This window comes from Micropterus dolomieu, linkage group LG05, assembly GCF_021292245.1.
Source record: "Micropterus dolomieu isolate WLL.071019.BEF.003 ecotype Adirondacks linkage group LG05, ASM2129224v1, whole genome shotgun sequence".
Classification (NCBI taxonomy): domain Eukaryota; kingdom Metazoa; phylum Chordata; class Actinopteri; order Centrarchiformes; family Centrarchidae; genus Micropterus; species Micropterus dolomieu.
This window is the reverse complement of record NC_060154.1, coordinates 6,353,621-6,374,455: the sequence shown is the minus strand read 5'-3', so window position 1 is coordinate 6,374,455 and position 20,835 is coordinate 6,353,621. Positions and strand designations below refer to the sequence as shown.

General features: G+C 40.2%; 1 protein-coding gene across 1 annotated transcript in view; it reads right to left on the bottom strand.

The window, feature by feature from the left end:
- Positions 1 to 20,486, bottom strand: part of gpc1a (glypican 1a) — a 45,834-nt gene extending 25,348 nt beyond the window's left edge. The window contains exon 1 of the mRNA XM_046048965.1: positions 20,300 to 20,486. Within this exon, the coding sequence (XP_045904921.1) occupies positions 20,300 to 20,450 (151 nt within the window). The 5' untranslated portion in view covers positions 20,451 to 20,486. The remainder of the gene's footprint in view (positions 1 to 20,299) is intronic.
- Positions 20,487 to 20,835: the final 349 nt, after the last annotated feature.

Sequence of the window (20,835 nt, the reverse complement as noted above, 5' to 3'; positions counted from 1 at the left end):
TTACTAATTTTATATTAAATTTTCATGCTCTTATCTTTTTTTTGTATTATTCTTTACACTTGTTAAAGCACTTTGTAACTTGTTTTTGAAAAGTGCTCTACAAATAAGGATTATTATATTATTATTATTATTATAAAATGAGCGTTTAAGTCTGAAATCCATTGTTGGTCAAACTCATCATTAAAGCCATCCGTGGTCAGTGTCATTCGACATCTGACATGATGGAATATAACTAGACAGACTCATAGTCAGGCCGCCACCCCAACAAGCCACATTTGCACTTTCATTCCATTTTTCCCTCTTTCAGGATTCTTCTTCTTTTTCGATCCAGTCTTCCAGTCATTTTGTCCTCCCTTAAATATCTCCTCACCCTGTCGTCCATTCTGCCTTACTTTTAAATCCTCGTCTCAAATCAGTTTCTATCACTTCTTCTTATTTCCCTCCTTGTCCTCTATTGCCACCGCCTCATTCCTTTCATCAACACATCCTCCCTTTTCCTTTTTCATCCCTTTCTCTCTCCTGCAGAGATGAAAGTTTGTCATAGGAAGTGACCTCACACTGTGTTACTGTGGAAGCAGTCTGGTACATGATCTGACCTCTGACCCTTGACGCTGTAAAGGACAGACACATACACACAGTACAGAGCACACATACATGACACATGCAAAGCAAAAAACACACATTATACAGTAACCACATTACAAGTAAAATGTAAAATCAGTGTTAGAGGACATAACTAGCACTCTGATACATACACATACACACACACATACTCACACGCCCTGAGTCTGCCCCAGCTCTACCATCACACACCACATCAAAGCGGCTTAATGCTGGGCAGTAAAAGTGGCGCAGTGGTTTGAATTTATTCCCTTCAGTTAGACGTTTATTCGCTGCTTCCCTTTCTTAATGAGCGTCTTACAATAACGCTGTCACTTACTGCAGCAAATTACTGCTACCTAAATGAGGAGCTGATGGTACGTCTGTGTGCATGTATGTGTGTGTGAGTTCCGCTCTCTTCACCATTTAAGGGCACCTGTATGTGATTTAACGTTCCACATGGCCTTCCTCCCAGAGTACACTTTTACCTTTTTACTATCCACCGAAAAGCCGGGGGGGGGGGGGCACGGAGCTATAATGATGAAAGAGCAGAGAGACGACAGGATGAGAGGGCAATAAAATGGAAATTAAAGAAGAGGGAGAGGTGGGAGGGGGGAGTTAAAGATCATCAGTGGAGACAGAAGCAGAAGCAAAGAGAAAAAAGGGGAAATGTAGTAAATTATAACTGTAATCTACTTCTAAGTGTCTAATAAATCTCTAGTTTATATCTTTTCTGTGTGATTTTGTCATTTGAAGTCGCAATACTCTTTTTTTGCTGTTATATTTTAATTTTCTCACAAATAACTGCATAATTGATCGACACAAAAATGACTTTCACTGCAGTTTTGTGACCGTTCATCACAATTTTTCCACAGCAAGCAGAGCTATTTAAACATGCAAATCAATGAGGCTGCTTGTCTTGCAGCTTATATCAGTGTATGCATTTTTACTAGAAGTATAAGGAATGGTGCAACATCCTCTTGTAACTGCAGATTGCATTCAAATTAAAGGGGAATTGATTAGTCAATTAGTTGATATTTTGATTACTGGTTAACCTTAAATCTATTTCAAACAAATATGCCAATGTTCCACAACAAACATCTCCTGGTTCTAGTTTCTCCAGTGTGAGTATTTGCTGCCTTTCTTTTGTGATGTGTGTCTTATGTGATCATAAACTCAAAAACAATATGAAGCAATATGAAGATCTCATCTTAAGACCATTTTGCAGTCATCCATCTCACGTGTGTTTGATATGCTTCTATTTTACTTAATACAGACTATGTAACGGCTCAGGTACTTCTGCTATCCGCAATTAAACGACCATTTTACGCATGTAACTACAGTGATTATATGTTGTACAGTGCCACACAGCACTCAGTGTGTGAATGAACACATCCTGTGTAGATACTAGGGATGGGTATCAAGTAGCAATACCTTTAAGGTAAACAGACCAGTATCGAGTAGTATCGAAATGTCTCCAGTCAAACCAGTAGTTCATTTGATACTTTTTGTGAACAGATTGCAGCAAAAAAATTCTATATGTATGGTTTTGCTTGCAGTCAAACACACAAGCAACACACACTGAAAGAAAGACAGGCTCTTTTTTCCCTTATGTGCCTGCACCCGTATGTGCCTAACAAACGTATGAAAAATTTAACTTAAACAACAAATAAAAATAGCAAGGTATCGAATGAAGTACTCTATTGGTATCAGTATCACTTTAAGTGTACTGGTTTTGGTACTGGTATCGTAAAATATTTAACGATACCCAACCCTAGTATACGAACAGAAGATTGAAGCTGCTGCTGCTGCTCTTCAAACATGCTGTTCAGGTTATGCAGATGTGCCACATGCAACACTGAGGAATGAAATATTTTATTTCTGATGCTTTGAAGGTCTTGAAACCAGACTAGAAAAAGAAAACAGGGGGTGAAAAAAATGTAGTTAAAAAAAGACCTAGTAAAGAGGCAGAGAGAGACAGGGAGGGAGGTGTAGGCAAAAAGCATTTTGGCTGAACCTTTCTTTATTTTATACTATTACCGGACCAAAAATAATCCACCACGCCAAAGTCCAGCCCTGCTGCCCAGCAAGTGTGTGTGTGCACATGGCACCAACTTCAACGTATAATACTATAATACTATGTCATTTCTGGGGGTAGTTAAAGGCTCTTAAACTAACTACTACTTTTACTCCCTTTTACTCACAGTCTGTAAAAAGCACAACACGTGCCAGCTGGTTTCTGGAGAGAGTCAGCTTGTGCACATTTGTACAAGTATGGGTATGCTCTGGTGAAGTCAAAGGTCAAGTCAGCTATCTTTGACTGTTGGGGTTAGCCCTTATTGACAGTTCACTGTGGACAAGAGAGTGTTTTGCCCTGTGACAAATCAAAAGCAGATTTCCTGGGAAATAATGAGTTTCTGCAAGTTTAAACACGTGAGCAAGGGTCAAACAGACAGACAGGAACAAAAACGAAATAACTCAGTGAGAGTGTGTGTTATGCCCTCAGAAGTAAGGTCAGTGCATTAGGTATCATGCTGTGAGCTAAGAACTGCTAACACATAGATTAACAGGCCAGGATTAGCATGGGATTAGACATCAGCCCGTAATCCAATAGCACAGTGTTGGTGGTTGTGATGGGGATGAGTCAAACGTGATGTGGGAATATATGAATCTTCACCACGTGTGTGTGGGGTGTTTGTGTGGTAGGGGGACAGTTAAAGAGGCACATCAGATGCAAACTCTCCATCAATGCTCCTTCCAAGCAGGGAACATGAAATCCCTGTGTATGAGAGAACATTAGGTCACAGCCTGAGCTCAGACAGTTCAAGGTCAAACCTTTAATGTCAGAACAGTGGAGAAACTGAATGAATGTGGCAATGACTGCCGGATCAGAGCTGCTTGGAGATCAGCCACGTGGTTTTGGACAGAAGCATCAAGCAAGCTGGAAGTTTCACTAAAGCAATAACAGCCCTCTGTACTAATTTTTAAATTCTACTTCGGCTATATGATCTTGCTCCTTATCCTGGTTTCAGAACCATGAATAAATTGCTGCCCATTGATTTTTTTCAGTAACTCAAATAGGGCTGGTTTTGCCCTCACTTACTGACGGTTTCCCCCGTTAGAAAAACAACCAAGGCAACCAGAGCTGTGTAGGAACGAAGAATGTCATCTTCCTTTGCCAGAGCCAGAAAAATGTCATCAGAAAAGCCTGGATGAAATCAAACAGCTTTACAGTTTTCAGTTGATTTGGGCAGAAATTCAAATCTTTCAATTCAGTTCAGTTTGAAGAACATCACCATTCAAATGTTGTTTCGTACATGAGTGAACAAATCACCGCTCATAAATCTGTGTCATTAAAGTGTGGTCTTCGCTTCAGTTGTAGGTTCAGTATGTTCAAGCTGTCACATTCAGTTCAGGACAAAACTAGGCACATACAAGAACTGTTTCTAAGATTAACAGCTCAGCAACCAACGACTGTATATGCAACAGAGTTATGAGATTATGATTGTTTTATGTGTCTTTCATTAACCGGTAGTGACATGGGAAGGCCAAGGGAAAGGGCAGGACCAGGAAAACCACCAACCATGTGCTTCGTAGGCATACAATAGTCATAGCAATTTGTCACAAAACATGGGGTTTGTCAAAGCCAGGGAAGAATCAAAATTGTTTACCATTATTATTGTTTGCTCAACTGCTATAAAACATGATGGCTAAAAAATCAACGTCTGACAAGATTTAAACTAAAATTGAGGAAAATGCAAAGCAGATATCTAAATATCATCTTCTGCTTAAAGGTGTATTCCAAGAAATTCATTATTATTTCTCCCATGGTGCCTTTGGGCAAATATCTGTGAGTACTGTGCAGGAGCTGCTGCGCAAAGTGTGGAACGTTTTGAAAACTTATATGGATACCCTGGTGTATCGTCAGGCTATGACGCACACTGTGTCTTCAAAGTGTTATGAGCCAAGGAGCCTTTTTTATGCAGTTTGCCACCTCTATCAAATAAATGTGTCTGTCACTCCGGAAGGCAAACTATCTAATAAAGCAGAAATGCCATAAAAATAACAATAAAAAATAACATGAAATAGCCTTTGAGCCGACACTCAGGAGGTTAAAGTGATGAAAAACTATGAGAAAGACTGGCTCAACAGAGCACAGTAAAGCTCATAGAAATACAAACATAGCAGGCCTACATAGAGTTTGAATTTTGACAGCAGCATGTCTAATTATAGGACTTTTTTAAGCCTCCCATGCACAGAAACACATGGTAACGCACACTGTGATGGAGTCTTTCTTCAGATGCAGCTTGGTCTCAGGTTGTCTATTAACTAACCACACCTCTTATGATATCCCGGGGGGGAGGGGGGGAAAGCAGACAAGCAAGGGGTGACAAGTAGTTGACAAGCAGAGTCGGTATGTGTGTGTGTGTGTGTGTGTGTGTGTGTGTGTGCGTTAAATTATAACAAAATTACCAACTTGCTCTTCCCATGTAACAGAGCTAACACTTGGATTCGGTTTAAAGCGACAGCATGATCCCTTATTTATCTGTCCTTTTAATTCCACTCCTCAACATGAAAATCAATCATCTTTTCACTCCACTAACATGTAATGTATCAAAGATGATCATTGCCCTCGGTTGCTATTGGAAACCGGTGCCAAGCATGTTTGTTTTACCTTGTAGAGCAGTGACAGATACACATGCTACAGAAACCCAGTCACACTCAATGAGATCTGCCTCTGATAATACTCTTCACCGGTGATCTTATCAGCGATCTGGATGTGCGTGTGTGCGGCTGTGACCTGTCAGTAGGGACACTTAGTGGCTTTTACACAGAATTATCCTCCATTGTACAAAAGCACTGTGTTGTTTTATATTTTATTCTAAAGAGAGCATTCAAGATATAAAACAGATAAAAACCCTGCTGGGGTTTGAGGAAAATACTTACAAACTATCTGATTAGCTGTAATTATGTAATGTCTCCCCTGGTAACTGTACAGTACATTGAACAAATGTACAGCCATTCATTCAACATGCTGAGTCTAACTTGACTTTAAATATTGTTGCGTGCAAGCTAGACTCCATCTGCAGAATACAAATTCTCAGGTGAATACAGGATATCGTTTCATGTTTTTACTTGACAAATTACATTTTCCTTTACTGATATTATGCGGTTTGTCAAAAGTCTCATTCCTGACACTACACATTTCTTAGAGTTTGGGATACATGTCCACATTTACAAGGTACGAGGTTGTAATCGCTTCATGCTACACACACAAAACAGATAATTAAATATGTATTAAAATATGGTATGATATAATGAAAATAATGAAAATAAAACAATAGGCTTTATACAGTTATTCATATACAAAGGCTATATACATACATGTGTTGCACTTAGAACATTCTGCAGTGCATTTTTTGAATTTTGGTTGAATCTTGCTGGAGTCTTGCGCTGACAGCTCAGAAAACGGTCTGGCGCTGAGTGCTTGATCTGGGATGTAAATGGGGTAGGACTGTAAAAATCTGTAAAGATTTAGGCACAACAGTCTCTGATTTTGGTTGGTTGAACAACACGTGTCCCATTTTATCCAGGCCAGACCTTTAGTAGCAGCCTTAAGTCAAACCTGGGTCAGCACGGCCTGCCTGCCTGTCTGCTTGGTAGCGTCTCAGCCACTAGCCACTTGCCTGTCCTGCCTGCCTTGCCTTGCCTGCCTGCCTACCTGCTAAACCTGCACCTCGGTCGACAAGCCACCCTGACTTCTAGCATGTCTTTGAGGGGACTCTCTTGGCCATCTTCACAGGGACACGTGGAGGTCATATGATGAAATACACGTTATGGCTTCCAATGTCATCAGCAGCTTAAACCTCTCCTCAACCCTTGAGCATCCACTACCCAGTCTCTTCTCCCCACTGCAGTCCAGCTTCACAAAGTCTTTCTGACCAGCCCAGCATCCCTGTTACGTGCCACCAGCCCAGCTATCCTGCCATTGACCTGCAGTCTTGCATCCCTGTATCCTGAGGGTACCCGCTTTCATTGCTGAACTCCATATGGGTTCCACCCTCATCACCAGCCTCCTGACCGACCTCTGGAGACGTCTCACCTTCGGCGGCGGTCTCCTGCTCAGCCTCCACAGGGTCCCTGCCTTCATAGACAGCCTCCTGTTCTGCCTCTGGAGAAGTCTCGCCTTTGTCAGCTTTCCTGAGGTCTTCGCTCTGTCTGTTTGGTCATCGTTTCAGCGTCGTGCCCTTACTCCTGTTTTAGTTTGAAGTTGTCTACGTCAGTTGTCTGTGTTTGTTATCCAGCATGTGTCATGTCCTCCTGAAAGAGACAGGAGCATCTACAGCTTGTTTCAGACAGAGGCTGGAATGAGGGCCTGCATGATGTGCCAGTATAGGATAGAAATTTTTTTTACTTTTACATGCAACGCTACCATACAAAACTACAATATAGGGCTGAAAATGCAGTATAATAGGTCCCCTTTAAGAACTAAACTTGCCAGTTCCCTGTGTCTTGTATTTGGGCCCTAAACCTGTTAGCCTCTCGGCAATCCTGAGACGAGCTTATATAGTCAATATGGTATATAGCCAGACCAGGTGAGCTGAATCTCTTGGAATTATTAGAAATCAGGCATTCAGAGGAAGCAATTCTGCACTAGAGTGAAGGATTACAAAAGTTGGCAGTACAGCATTGTAATGCCTTACTGTATATTCTCTAATAGGTCTGTCTGTAACCCACTGAGGAGACTGCACTCGTGTTCTTCCCTTAAATTACAAACCACAATGCTTGACGGTTAATATGCAGAGCTGCAAGCTTTAAGCTGAAACGCAGGGTGAACGCACTAAGCCGACACATCTCATCCACTCCTGTCATCTCTATTCACTGTGGTAAGTTATTTAAACTGCTTCAGCTTCAGTTCAAGCATTTCTAAAGGACTACACATCTATATGTAGTGATGTACTGCATTATTTCAGGATACCCAGCTCATATTTATCAGAGAAAGACAATGAACACATCAATTAAAATGCACAAGGAAAATGACAATACTACAATTGTTATAACTCTTTGCTGAACTTGAATTTGTCTGTAATAAATGGGTGAATGGCTGCAAATAATATTGTCTTTATAAATTATTCTGCTGTTTTTTCTTGATTATTGAATTAATCTTGGTCAACAAAATATCAGACAATAGTGAACACTGCATGAAAATAACAATTGAAATCTCAATTTCCCAAAACCCACTTTACAATATTCAAATCGCATGTTTGTCAAACCAGAAGTCCTAAACCCAAAAATATTCAGTTTACTATCACAGAAGGTGAAGAAAACCAGCAAATGTTCACATTTAGGAAGCTGGAAACAAATTTTCTGACAAATGACAATTTATCAGATAATCGTTTAAGCTCCACCACCAGTTCTGCACCAGTTCCTTTCACTACCTAAAAGACTGTTATACCAATAAAACTCCATCCCTTCAATCCAGACTCACACCCCATGGAGCATATGCATGAAGAGCGTCATAAAGCAACCGAGCAACCACGAGTCCACCACATCAGACGAACAGCTCATCTTTTCATTTGGAAAACAGATGGACGCTCGACTCCCGTGGGGGGGGGGGGGGGGGGGGGGGGGGGGGGGGGGGGGGGGGGGTGAGAGGAGGGCTGGGAGGAGGAGGAGAAAATAAATATAGCAGCTGATAAGAAGGAGGAAGTAAACATTAAAGCAAAGAGAGAGAACAAGGAGAAGAGGTATGAACCGATGCAGGGAGCAAAGAGAGTGGGAGGAATGTAGAGGAAAAGAAAGACAGAGGTTATCGAGAAACACTACTGGTTTGTACCACATTGATTTTCGGGGCAAAGATTGATGTTAAGGCGTCTAATGGTTTATACTTTTGCTCCTTAGTTCCCCACCCCCACAACCTTCCACTCCTATTTCACGTGATCATCATAGGGTTGCAGGAGGGCTTTATGACTTTTACCCTTACATTCATCAGTTTTACATGATTATATGTTGGCAATGGAGGAATTTAATCTATTGGGCCGTTACCCACAGTCAGTCTGGATAACAGGTTCATATGTAGAATGTAAATGTGTGAATTGTTCACACACCGCACAGACGCAATTGACAATAACAGTGGCAAATACCACTCATAATTCTTTATGAAACAATTGGTCATTGATTTCAGAAAGTAAACAAATGCATTTCCGACTAACAACTGTAGACTTTGCCATCTAAAATGACAACCGTCAATCTTATCAGCCCTTGCTAGCTAGCTAGCTAGCTAAATGAGCAAACATCAGCTACATCAGAATCAGAATCAGAATCAGAATCAGCTTTATTGCCAGGTATGTGTACACATACGAGGAATTTGACTCCGGATTGTACATTGCTCATGATGTGCTTACTCATACAAAAATACCATAACACAATAATAAAATAATAATAATAATCAGTTTGTTAAAATCAAATCTCGTTTCCAGCTGACTTGTTTTTAAACAAGAATCTTGTAAAAGAGGTACTAAATACACACTTAATGGCTACATATGCTTACACGATATTGTGCTAATAGACTGAAGCTAAAGCTACAGATTCCAGGCCAAAAGTTAGCATCCTCACCAGCTGATGAGCCTTAGTTGGTCCTAGCTATGACAAGAAACAAGATAACTGTTATTTAGTTATAACAAAATAACCCTGTTACACTGCTTTAATATTAGCCTTTAAAGTTGTCTGTTTTTAAAAGTATGGTTTCATTTTTAGTATAACAAGAAAAGGCTTTTTAGGATGAGAACTAACCGCTGTCTTTGACGAATATTACTCTAGGGTTGCTGGAGCGCAAATATTCCCAAATCCAATAAAAAGCAGAACACAGCCGCTAACATTAGCCGAAACCCTGATAGCATCCATGATCAGCTTCCACACAATATGGTAATATTACACAATAGATGTGTAGTCATGAACAAGGATTTTAACATAACATATAACCCCATAAACCAATGTTTGCAGATCACATTAGCACTTTCACTAATTAATTCGTTACGCTTTAAAGGGTAAAAAAGGCACTGCATCCTCAAAACACTTTAAATGGTGAGTGCTCTTAGTACAGTCCTATGCACACCGCTTAGGCATGTTCCACGATCCTTATAAAGATTTATTGTTGCATGCACAACCACATATTTTAAGTATTTAATAAAATCCATCACAAAATGATCAAATATGGAGCTCAGAAGCCAGGTTCAGTATCAAAACAGCTGTAGCAACATTATTCCATGTCTATGAAAGGAGGAAGGAGAGAGGACAGGAAAGCCAACCAGGAGAGAGCCTCCCTTCTTCCTCTAATTTTCCTTCTGGTCTCCTTTCCTCTAATCTTCACCTCTATCTCTGTCTGTCTCTCTCATGTCGCTGTAGCAGACATCATGAAAGATTCACAGCTCTGCTTTTAACAGATCTTGCAACCCCCCCCCCACTCCCCCACCCCACACACACCCTTTCTCTCTCACAGATGCAGACAACCCTGCACTCATAGATTTGAACCTGTCTAGAAAAACAATGCAGAGATGAAAGCAGGAATAAGACAGACAACATGGGAAAGGAAGAGGAATACAAAGGTTATTGAAGAGTATAGTGTATAGCTTGTGTGTATGTGTGGACTGGGTATTCAGCGTTGCACTTGGTGGCATGTGCTGTGAGCGCCTGAGTGAGCATGTGATGTGTGACAGATGACGGACAGTATCAATTTCCTCTCTGACACAAATCTAAACACTCACACACACACACACAAGGGTTTCACAGACACTGTGGGCAGATATAAGCCAACATCACCAGATGCACAGCAGATAAACTTTAAAAATCTGATGCTGGCTTAAATTCACACAGATAATTTTATTTCTTGGGTATGCCCATAGGAAAGCAAAATCCAAGATGAGATCTCATAGTTGTTTCCTTCTTTTCTCCTAGACACAAATGAGCTGCTTTTAATACCAAGGTGAGACCAAAGGCCTTTTCTCTCACTTCTCAAATTCATCTCAGGAGAAAGAACCATATAAAATCTCATTTATGTCTTTCTCTGATCAAAACAAGAGATCTCTAACTGATCTTAAAAAAGTCTTACTTAAGTCTCCTGAACATTGGACCATGAGATCAGAGAAAGAGCTCAAAGAAAACTCAGCTATGACTCCTGGGATCTCATGATTCTTCTCAAATATGTCTCAGTTTTCTCATATGGGTCTCAGGAGCAAAAACTCATCTCTGTCTTACTCTGATCAAAAGATGCGACCTATACAGTATCTTAAAAAACAGTAATTTCAGTCTCCAGAATGTGGATCAGAAAAAAAACTCCAAGATATTTCTTAACCCACTTAGGGGTTATCTTACTCAAGTACTTTACTTACATCAAATGTAGAGATTGAGTATTTTCTTTTTATGGGGGTTTGTACTTTTACTCCCCTTAATTTCAAATCCTTGTTGTATTTATTGTTAATTATCTGTTACAAGTTACTGAGAAAAATAAAATACATTTTGACATTGAAAATATTGCACTTTCAAATGTCATGTTTTCCAATTTGTTAAGGTAGTCACAGTCGGCATAACTGGAACACCCAATACTTTGACATGATGTTTAGAGATTAATTCATTAAGGACCGAATGCACGCAAGAACTGAGATACAACATGTATCTGTCATACAGAATGAGCACTTTAACTTTTGATACTTAAGTACATTCACTATGGAATACTTTTATACCTTTTACTTGAGTAGATTTTTGAGGACTTTAATTGTGGATATGGTATTTCTCCTCTTTTAAGTAAAGGAAACTTGTTCTCTATTTAAAGACAATCAATCCTTTACCGTTAGCTTTGGCTAGATGGTGCAACGGCAGTGTTGTTGCTCTTTAAACAGCAGAAGCAGAGTTCAAATCCATCTCTGGGCCTCCAGCATGGTTCTCCAAGCACAGGCAGTGATACAATACAAACAGCTCCCTAATACTTTGTAGGAGCAATAAGCAAGACATTAATGAACTTAATACAATGATGACATCTCATCTGTTACTTTCATTTATCCTATGTAATCTCAATTCAGTATCCAGTTGTCTTACCTAAGTCTCAAACCTCAATCTCTCTTCATCTCATCCTTTTCTGCTAAGGGGTTTTAGGAGCAACAATTCAGATTGGAGTGATCTCAAAAAGATATACTATTGAGATCTTAGTGTTTTCTCGGGAGTTAAAGAAAAGACTATTCTAAGCGTAAGATTTTTCCTCTGGGTGGTTGTATGGCAGTATTATCATAGGTAATCTAAAGTTAAAAAAACCTTCCGGCAGAGCAAGGATATAAGTTGTATTAAGCCTTTATTTAGTTAGGCATATATATAAGAGACTGGTTTTGACACCACCGAGTCTTCATCAGGGCGGATATAGAAAAAAGACAAATTACCAGCTGCAATATTAAAGTGATGTATACATTAATGCCTCAGTAATCATAATCCAATAATATAATACATAATACTTTCGTATTCTAAATGCTTGACATTTATTTATAGTATTTCTGCATTGTGGCATCTCTACTCGGCACAGTGGTGCAGTGGTTAACACTATCACCTCACAACAAGAAGATCACGGGTTCAAATCCCAGTTACCCCGGCCTTTCTGTGTGGAGTTTGCATGTTAACTGGTGACCCTAAATTGTTCTTAGGTGTGAGTGGTTGTTTGTCTATGTGTGGCCCCGCGATGGACTGGTGACCTGTCCAGGGTGAACCCTGCCTTTTGCCTGATGTCAGCTGGGATTGGCTCCAGCCCCCCGCGACCATGTACGCAGGATAAGCAGATGGTATTGCTAGTTTTATTTAAGTAAAAGAGTTCTTCTTCCACCATTGATCATGGAGCATGTGACTTAAACGTGACTGAATCCATCGCTCCTGCAGAGAGATGTAAAACTCACTGGAAAACATCAGATTTTTTGAGAACCACTGCTCTAATTGACTGAGCCTTGTTAAAGAGTTATTGGCTGGTAACCAAACCCGTTATGTATCCTAATCTACAGGTAATGTGACCTAAAATACAGTGTATCATGTTAAACTCTGTCACTGGAACACACATCCTCTCCTATGTTCTTTCAAACAAGCAACAACATAACAAATACCCAATATGTAGGCTACACACACACACACACCTCAAAACTCAATATTTCCCAATACAGAATATGAAGCATATAGTCTCTCACTTTTTCTGTGTCATACGATCGCATGGGTGTGTGCTGCTCTGCACAGACAATGCATATGTGAATGAAAGTAAGTGTCTTTGCCTGGAGAAGGTGTTGGCTTTCAATGACTTTTAAACACACAGACGCTCTCTCTCTCACACACACACACACACACACACACCCTATAGAACAAGCTAGCCTTTAACTATTGACAAAGTAGGTAAAGGGCACAATGTGTGTCAGGAACGCTTGCAGGCACAAAGACAGACAGGCAGACAGCAGGAAAGACTTCCATTCACATGGTGTTAACCTTATAGGACAATAGGTGTTAGAAGAATAGGGACATTTCTGTGGGTATGAATTACTACTTTACTTTAGAATTATTATATTTATCATAAACAGGTCTGTTAATACCTGGCAGTAACGTTTCATATCCAGACTGTCCTCCAGATCTGTTATACACCTAGCATAATTTTGTGTTTCAGTTGTTCAAATTAAAATCCTTTCCTTCCCTTTTAGACTGGCATTGTGTGCATTACACGCGTCATTTTTTAATCTGCAAGCAAACTTCTAAACTCTGTCCCATTAACAACAACTTTGTTGATATAAAGGAAAAAAAGAGACAGATGGAGAATTTTGATTGCTCGGCTTAAAATACTTTTCCCCATGCAACAATTAATTGCAGTGATGTTTCGCTAATTGGTAGGAGTAACAGTAGCTAGAAATTACTTGCAAAAATCTGAATGTAAGTTTATTAGAAGACAAAATGCCAGCACTCACAATAACAAGGTTCCTGCCCACAGTTTTGTAATTTTTTTACTAATTTCCAATGCACAAAAAACAGGTTACAATAACAGGTGTGTTTCATATAAGATTTGTAGCCAAAGCTAATTTGTGACCCCTTGTTAGGCTTTTCATCTTATGAATACATTAGTACATTAGTTACATTGAGCACACTATAAAGAATGACATTCTCATACATATGACATGATCATGTAAAATTCACGTCACATTACAATAATAGTAGGCCTATTAGTATTGCATATGTGTATGTACACACGTGTATGTTCCCTATTTCATGGCAATATATGTTAATGTGCATAATTTTATGGGTGTGTATGTATATGTGCACACCTACATGTGTAAATATCTGGGGCCTGTACCACAAAGCAGGATTTGAACTTATCCAGGTAACTTCTGGGTTAACCCTGGGTTTTCAGTACCACGAAGGTGGTTAATTTCTTACTGATGACCGCCATGGTAACTGGAGCAGGTTATGTTCCAGATAAGAGATCAACTCTATGAAAACGCCGCCTACTGACCAATCACCTCTCTTGGAAAATGACATCACCATCTGTAGGAACACACAGCCTGTCGCGGCCATTAAAATTAAAAAATTTCTTATGTTCAGCTGAATATTATGAGCAGTTTGGTAGGGATATTAAAATACAAAATTTTAATATGAATGAAGGCTTTTTATTTTAGATTAGTAGCTTTTTTATAGGCCTACAGAGACTGGTCATGTAGCCTACCTCCCCACCATTTGCAATGTGAGCACATTTTATGGCATGAATGGATTTTTCATTTCATTGCTTTATGAAGTTACTTTAGAACAATGTTTGGAACACTTTTGAGTGTGTTAAATAAATTAATCTCATTTTTGAAGTGAGGTGGAAGGACCACTTCTTCAGTGCCCAGGGGCATTTGCAGGTCTATGGTGTCAACTGTCAACATAATCATTGTACATTATGCATTAATATTTACTATTCTAGAATTATATATTAATATAGTATATTAATACTATAATTCCTGCAAATATTTATTTACAATAGCCTAATGATAATAATAAAGCAATGTTTCAATTCATACTACTGTTGTTGTTGTATATTTCAAGTTTAGCGAACCAAGAATGTTCTTTAACGTTACATCATGTATCTTGATTTAGGTTAAAACTTTACAACATTACTGAGAATTTGCTGTGTTGGCTGCAGTGGTCTGTGTGACTGGGCCTTGGGGAGCTAACCGGAGCTAGCTAGCTAACTATTCCTGACAGCCCCCTGAAGTATATTCCTCCTACCCTAACCACCACAGGGTGTGTGCCTAAAGTTATTGATTGTATGCATGTCAACCGGGTTAACCTCCTTGTGTTGCTGTGCAGCCGCCAGTAACGTTCACTGCAGCTATATAACACCTGTTGGCACCATGGTCGGCACATGCGGAGCTTCTCAACTCCGCAAACTTTGAACACATTTTCGATTCGCTGTCAGTTTTTGGAAAACTGATTTCTCGCCTAAAAACTTCTCAGAAGTGTATTTAAAGTTCTGTTGTTGGCCTCTAAAGAATAAAACGGTTTGCATTAGGATCTATACTGTACGTGAGCCGAGATTAACGTTATCACGTTTTTTGCACGGTGGCTTCTGGGACAAACCATGTTTGGAAGTTCGACTTCCGTCAACTTCCGTCAGGTCTGCGGACTGCAGCTGGATATACTTGGAAAAATGACCTGGCGACGCCTATGTCAGTGCCCAAGTCTTTTTATGTGGAAACGCCGACACAGCCGAACTGAAAGAATAAAGCTGATATTTTCAAACAGCTCATAAGAACACATCAAATCAATGCTTTATTATAGACTACGCCTGTTCATTTAGACATTCACACTGTCGTCTCCCTGCATGTGTCAGCTGCAGCCGTGCTACTTAGACTAGGCCTATGTCGCATTTCTGTAGTGTTACAGTTTGCTCGTTTGTAAAATATGCCACTCTGCTGCCAGTAGACTTGTTCATGTGTGATTGGTCATCTGCTGCCAACACCGCCTCTTTTATGTGAACACGCTCACGGCTGGATTGGGAAACCCTGGGTTGAGTTACCGAGTTGATAACCAGTTTTTTGTTAGCCTACCGCTTATCCAGATAACTGAAAGACATCCTGGGTATGTTGAATTTGCTTCATGGTACAGGCCCCAGATCCTCTATCTGTGTATATATTTAGGGCCCGAGCACGAATCGTGCGAGGTCCCTATTGAAACTGAAGAGATTTTTTTTTTTTTTCTGCAAAGTAACCTCAATTTTGGGGGCCTAAACATACTCAAATTACCCAAATTTTGCACACATGTCAGAAGCGGTGAAAAAAATTTTTTTTTATGGGTTTCACGCATGAGCGTGGCAAAATGACTCGCTAGCGGCACCTAGAAAATGGGAAAAAATTAGCCCCTCGTCCACGTTCAACCTACTGGCACGAAATTCTGGGGACATGTATCATATCAAGACGCACAAAAAAGCCTCAAGAACCCATAGCCTAAACTCAACAGGAAGTCGGCTATTTAGAATTTTACAGCCATTTTTGGATGATTTACACACTCCGTATTTTAACGAACTCCTCCTAGGGATTTAGTCGGATCGACTTTCTGCTGTGCCTTCTAAAGACATTGACGATGAAAAGTTGTGCTATCTGTGAGTTTTCGTCAATGGGCGTGTCTGTGGCGTTGATGATTCGCCATGACACAGGAAGTTGTAACTTCAGTGTACATGCTCACATCTGGACCAAAGTGTACATGTAGGATGAGAGTCCCGCCCTGATCACATGTACATGCCAACATTCACCCACAGTCATAGCGCCACCTGCTGGCAACAGAAAGTGACCTTTAACGAAGCAGCCCCCGCCGCACGTTTGACCTACATGTACAAAATTTCTGTGGCACATGTATCATGTCCAGACATACAGGAAGTGACCGAAGCATCCCCTGGCGCAAGTTTGACCTACATATATGAAATTTCTGTGGCATATCTATCATATCAAGACACACAAAAAAGCCTCAAGATCCCATACCCTAAACTCAACAGGAAGTCGGCCATTTTGAATTTTATTTTATTTTTGGATGATTTACACACTCCGTACTTTAACAAACTCCTCCTAGGGATTTAGTCGGATCGACTTCAAATTTCTGCTGTGCCTTCTAAAGGCACTGACGATGAAAAGTTGTGCTATCTGTGAGTTTTCGTCAATGGGCATGTCAGTGGCGTGGCGTCAAAGATCAACTCTTCGCCATGACACAGGAAGTTGTTGTAACTTCAGTGTACATGCTCACATCTGCACCAAACTTTACATGCTTGATAACTGTCCCGCCCCAAACACATCTATACGCCAATATTCATTTCTAGTCATAGCGCCAAGTGCTATTGTAGCGCCACAAAGGGGACACAGGAAGTGACGTATCACACCTTCATACAGCGTCCGAAGCGCGTAGCAAATTCACAGCCGCACCGGCGGAGCTCCAGAATATGCAACGCGGCCGCCTCACACCCCAGCGCGCTACACGTGCGAGGGCCCGCGCAACGCTGCTTGCAGCTTCAATTGTATCTGTTCCTCTATCTGGTGCTCAAATATAGTCAAGACTCTGTTTCCCAAATGTCAGACTGTTTATTGTGAAGATGAAAGCATATTATCATCTGGTTGCTGTTGTTTACATTCACCCCATAGGCAAATTCAAAAAATGCACTGCAGAATGTTGTTGGTGTATAGGTGTAAGTATATCTGTATATAAGTAACTATATATATTGTTTTATTTTATATGTTACAATATTTTAATATACAATTAATTATATGTTGTGTGTGAAGCATAAAGGGACTACAAATTTAATTTTGTTACGCAGCTTTGTACTTTATAATGAAAAATAAACAATCTTGTACTTTGTGTCCGTGTGTGCACTTACTTTTGCATGATCAGAGATCAGTGATTGCAGGTTTGGTTTTTGGTTCAGCCAGTGTTTGACCTTTTCAGTGAATGTTTTCAGATACATTTATGTTTAGCCACTGAAACATTTTGCCCTCATTCTTACCCGTATAATTTACCCGTATATACAAATAACTAAATATAACACCATATATTTAGCATGTGCAAACCCAAAAAAACACATTTTTGTTTCTGATGTAAAATGTTTGAATAATATAGCCTTATTAATATATAACAATTTTACAACTTTAATGAGGTAAGATCCTCCTTGGATTCAAAATAGGCAAGGAAGGGATGTCCAGCGCATCAGCATTATTATGTATTTATGACAGAAGGCTACAGTTTACAAAATCACACAATCATACATATTGAAATAAAGTAAAAACAAAGCCACTTAGTGATCATTTTATAATTTAACTAACTGATCATTTTAACTAGAGTCTCATATTTGGAGAAAAACACAGATTCCAGTCCTCTTATCCTTAAACCCTTCTTATTCATCCAGCATAACTCTGGCCTTCAGTTTTAAGACTTTTTATACGTTCTGACAGGCGGCATGCGCATCAAACCTGAATGTTTTTATAATCAGGTCAGTTTGAACCTTTGGGGACAGCTAAAAGAAAAGAAATACCAAAATAGAGTTGTGAATGGAAAGTAGTTACTTTTGAGCACTAATTTTTAATACATGCTTGCATGGTAGTAGTGGGCAAACATGCAAACACTGTAACAATTATATATATTTTATTATATATTAATGTGTCTCTGCATCCATGAAGTCTTTCAAGGTGCAGTATGAGTACCTCAGCCAGTTGAACAAAAATGCTGTTTAAATAAGAAATATAACCCGGATCAACACTAACAACCTCCGGAGTGACACTGACACAGGAGTGCAGAGGAGTCTGACTACTCCTGACTCTGAGCGGAAAAAGCTAAATTTACCAACTTTGGGTCTCTAAGATGAGACAGACTGAAGAACACCTGTGCTGGGGAATTCTGCTGCTGGTCGCCATCTTTCTGTTTCTATCTGGTTGTCAGTTTTAATGGGTTCTGGGATGGAAGTACTCCTGCTCAAATAACTAGAGCAGATCAAGGTCCAAGTGACTGAAGCCTTGTGTTTTTCATCTGTCAATAAAAGATGAGTTTTTAATGGAAAGGGAGGGAGAGCATCGTGTCGGGTCTCTTCCTCTGTTGTCGATGAAGCAGAGACAGAGACCTTGAGTGACTCACTTGTTCTGTCTCTGTCAACCCACCTCACTGTCTGTTTCTCTCTGTTCTTTTTCTGTCTCCACCTGTCTTTGCCTCACTCATGTCTGTTTGTTGATCTGTATTTCACTCATACGCCCACACACACACAGACACACACATCCAATACTAATAACTCACTCTCCCGTACAAGACTATTTTCATTGACACACCATGAAATGACCTTCAGATCATCCATACTTAACACACAGGGACGCCTCAATCTCGCCTCTCTTCATCTCCCCCTTTGTGAGGCCGCTGCTTTCTGTACATCTTTAGGTGAAATACAGGGAATGACAGAGAGTGACAGATGATTACCTTAAAGGGGAAAACAACTGAATTTCACATCCCATCTGTACTTTCCTCAAGGCCAAGACAGTTTTATCAGCATTGGTGAAGACTGGAGACCAGAGAAATGAGAGAGACCTTTTATGTGGGATGGCTGGTTGACTGACTGAGTGTCCAGCTGATTGATTATTTGACTGACTGGGTAATTGACTGATCAAATGCAAGATTGCTTAAATTGTTGGATGGCTGACTGACTGATAGGAGAGAGTACCACAATGAATCAAAAGAATAGAATAGAATCATCCCAAATCTTACTCTCTTCTCTGGTTCAACTGAAGTTTGTTACAGCAGCTTATGCTGTGAGCTTTCTTAACTTGTAATTGGATATTGCCTCAGTCTAGCCTAAATTATTAGTTCATGCAAATGACAAAACAGGCCATTTCAGCATCTGTTGAGTCACACACACACACTCACACCCGCACACAAACCTACAGTCCAGAGCAGAGCAGACAATGAAAAATGCCCTAGAACACATTAGTGTACTACTGCTATTCAATATGGAGTTACGGCAGCCACGAGCAGAAAGCACATTAAATGCTATTCACACCTGCAGCGTAAAACATCAGCAAACAACCATAAATGCCCTGAATAGACCATTATAGCTTCACAAGAAACACGGTTACACCCACCTGCCCTCAGCAGACAATAAAAAGGACTATAATAGAGATGTGCAGTATAGTCTATAGACTGGGAAACACTTAGTTGGGATGGGTACATTGCTCAGTAAGGGAAATGGAAAATAGTGTATAGAGAGGCTAGAGAATTGCACAATAAGACACACAAACTGAGAGGTAGTCTAATATAAGCACACCTGCATGTGGAACAATAAAACAAGTGAATGCAACTTAAAACTTGGTTAAACAAGCTTTAGGTGGAGGTTTATTAACATGCCTTCTATCCTCATTCAAACCAATCACAATGCACTAACCAGGCATTTGATCCTCTTTCCAAAGAATAATCTTAGATATGTATTTTAAAGGAATATTGCAATAGAGAAATCCCTACTGTTGCCTAGGACATAAGAAATTACACAATACAAGGTAATGTCATAGAAAACTACCACCTTGTGATATTTGAGCAAGTCAGCTATTTCATGTATTTCATTATAATTATAAAACTGACTTATGTGCAGTGAAGTGCATTAAAATGTGTGGATTTTTGTTTTTCTGTAATTTTCCACAAAACTCACCGGAGATCTCTGTCAGGGGTACCCCTGCTAGAGTGAATCCTTTCCCGGTGTAGAACTGCCGCAGGTCGGTGCAGCTTCTGTCCGCCCCGGCCACCGGGCCCGGTGCTGCGCACAGACACGCCAACATACAGAGAAGCACTGCGAGACGCATCTTCTTAAGTGTAGTCCTTTTTCTTACTGTCAGTCAGAAAATCCTGAAGATTTCTGGTCGGAGTGAATCAAACAGTTTTTAGAAGATCCAGTGTTTTGTTGCTATTTATTTATTTTTAAGAGTTTTCAGTCTGCCAGCAGAAGCAGTGATCCCCGTTGAAACTGCACAAAGCTCCGGTAAACTAACACACGGACAACCGGGAAAAAGAAGGCGGCAGTCCTTGGTCTTTCTGTGGTGGAAGAAAGCTGCGACGCGCGGCTGTAGGTGTCAGGTACACCCCGCTCCTCCTCCTCCTCCTCCTCCTCAGCGCTGCTGGCTGTGAGCTGCAGAGATGTGTGAGACAAAAGAGAGCGGAAAGGAGAGTGTGCGCGCGTGTGTGTGTGTG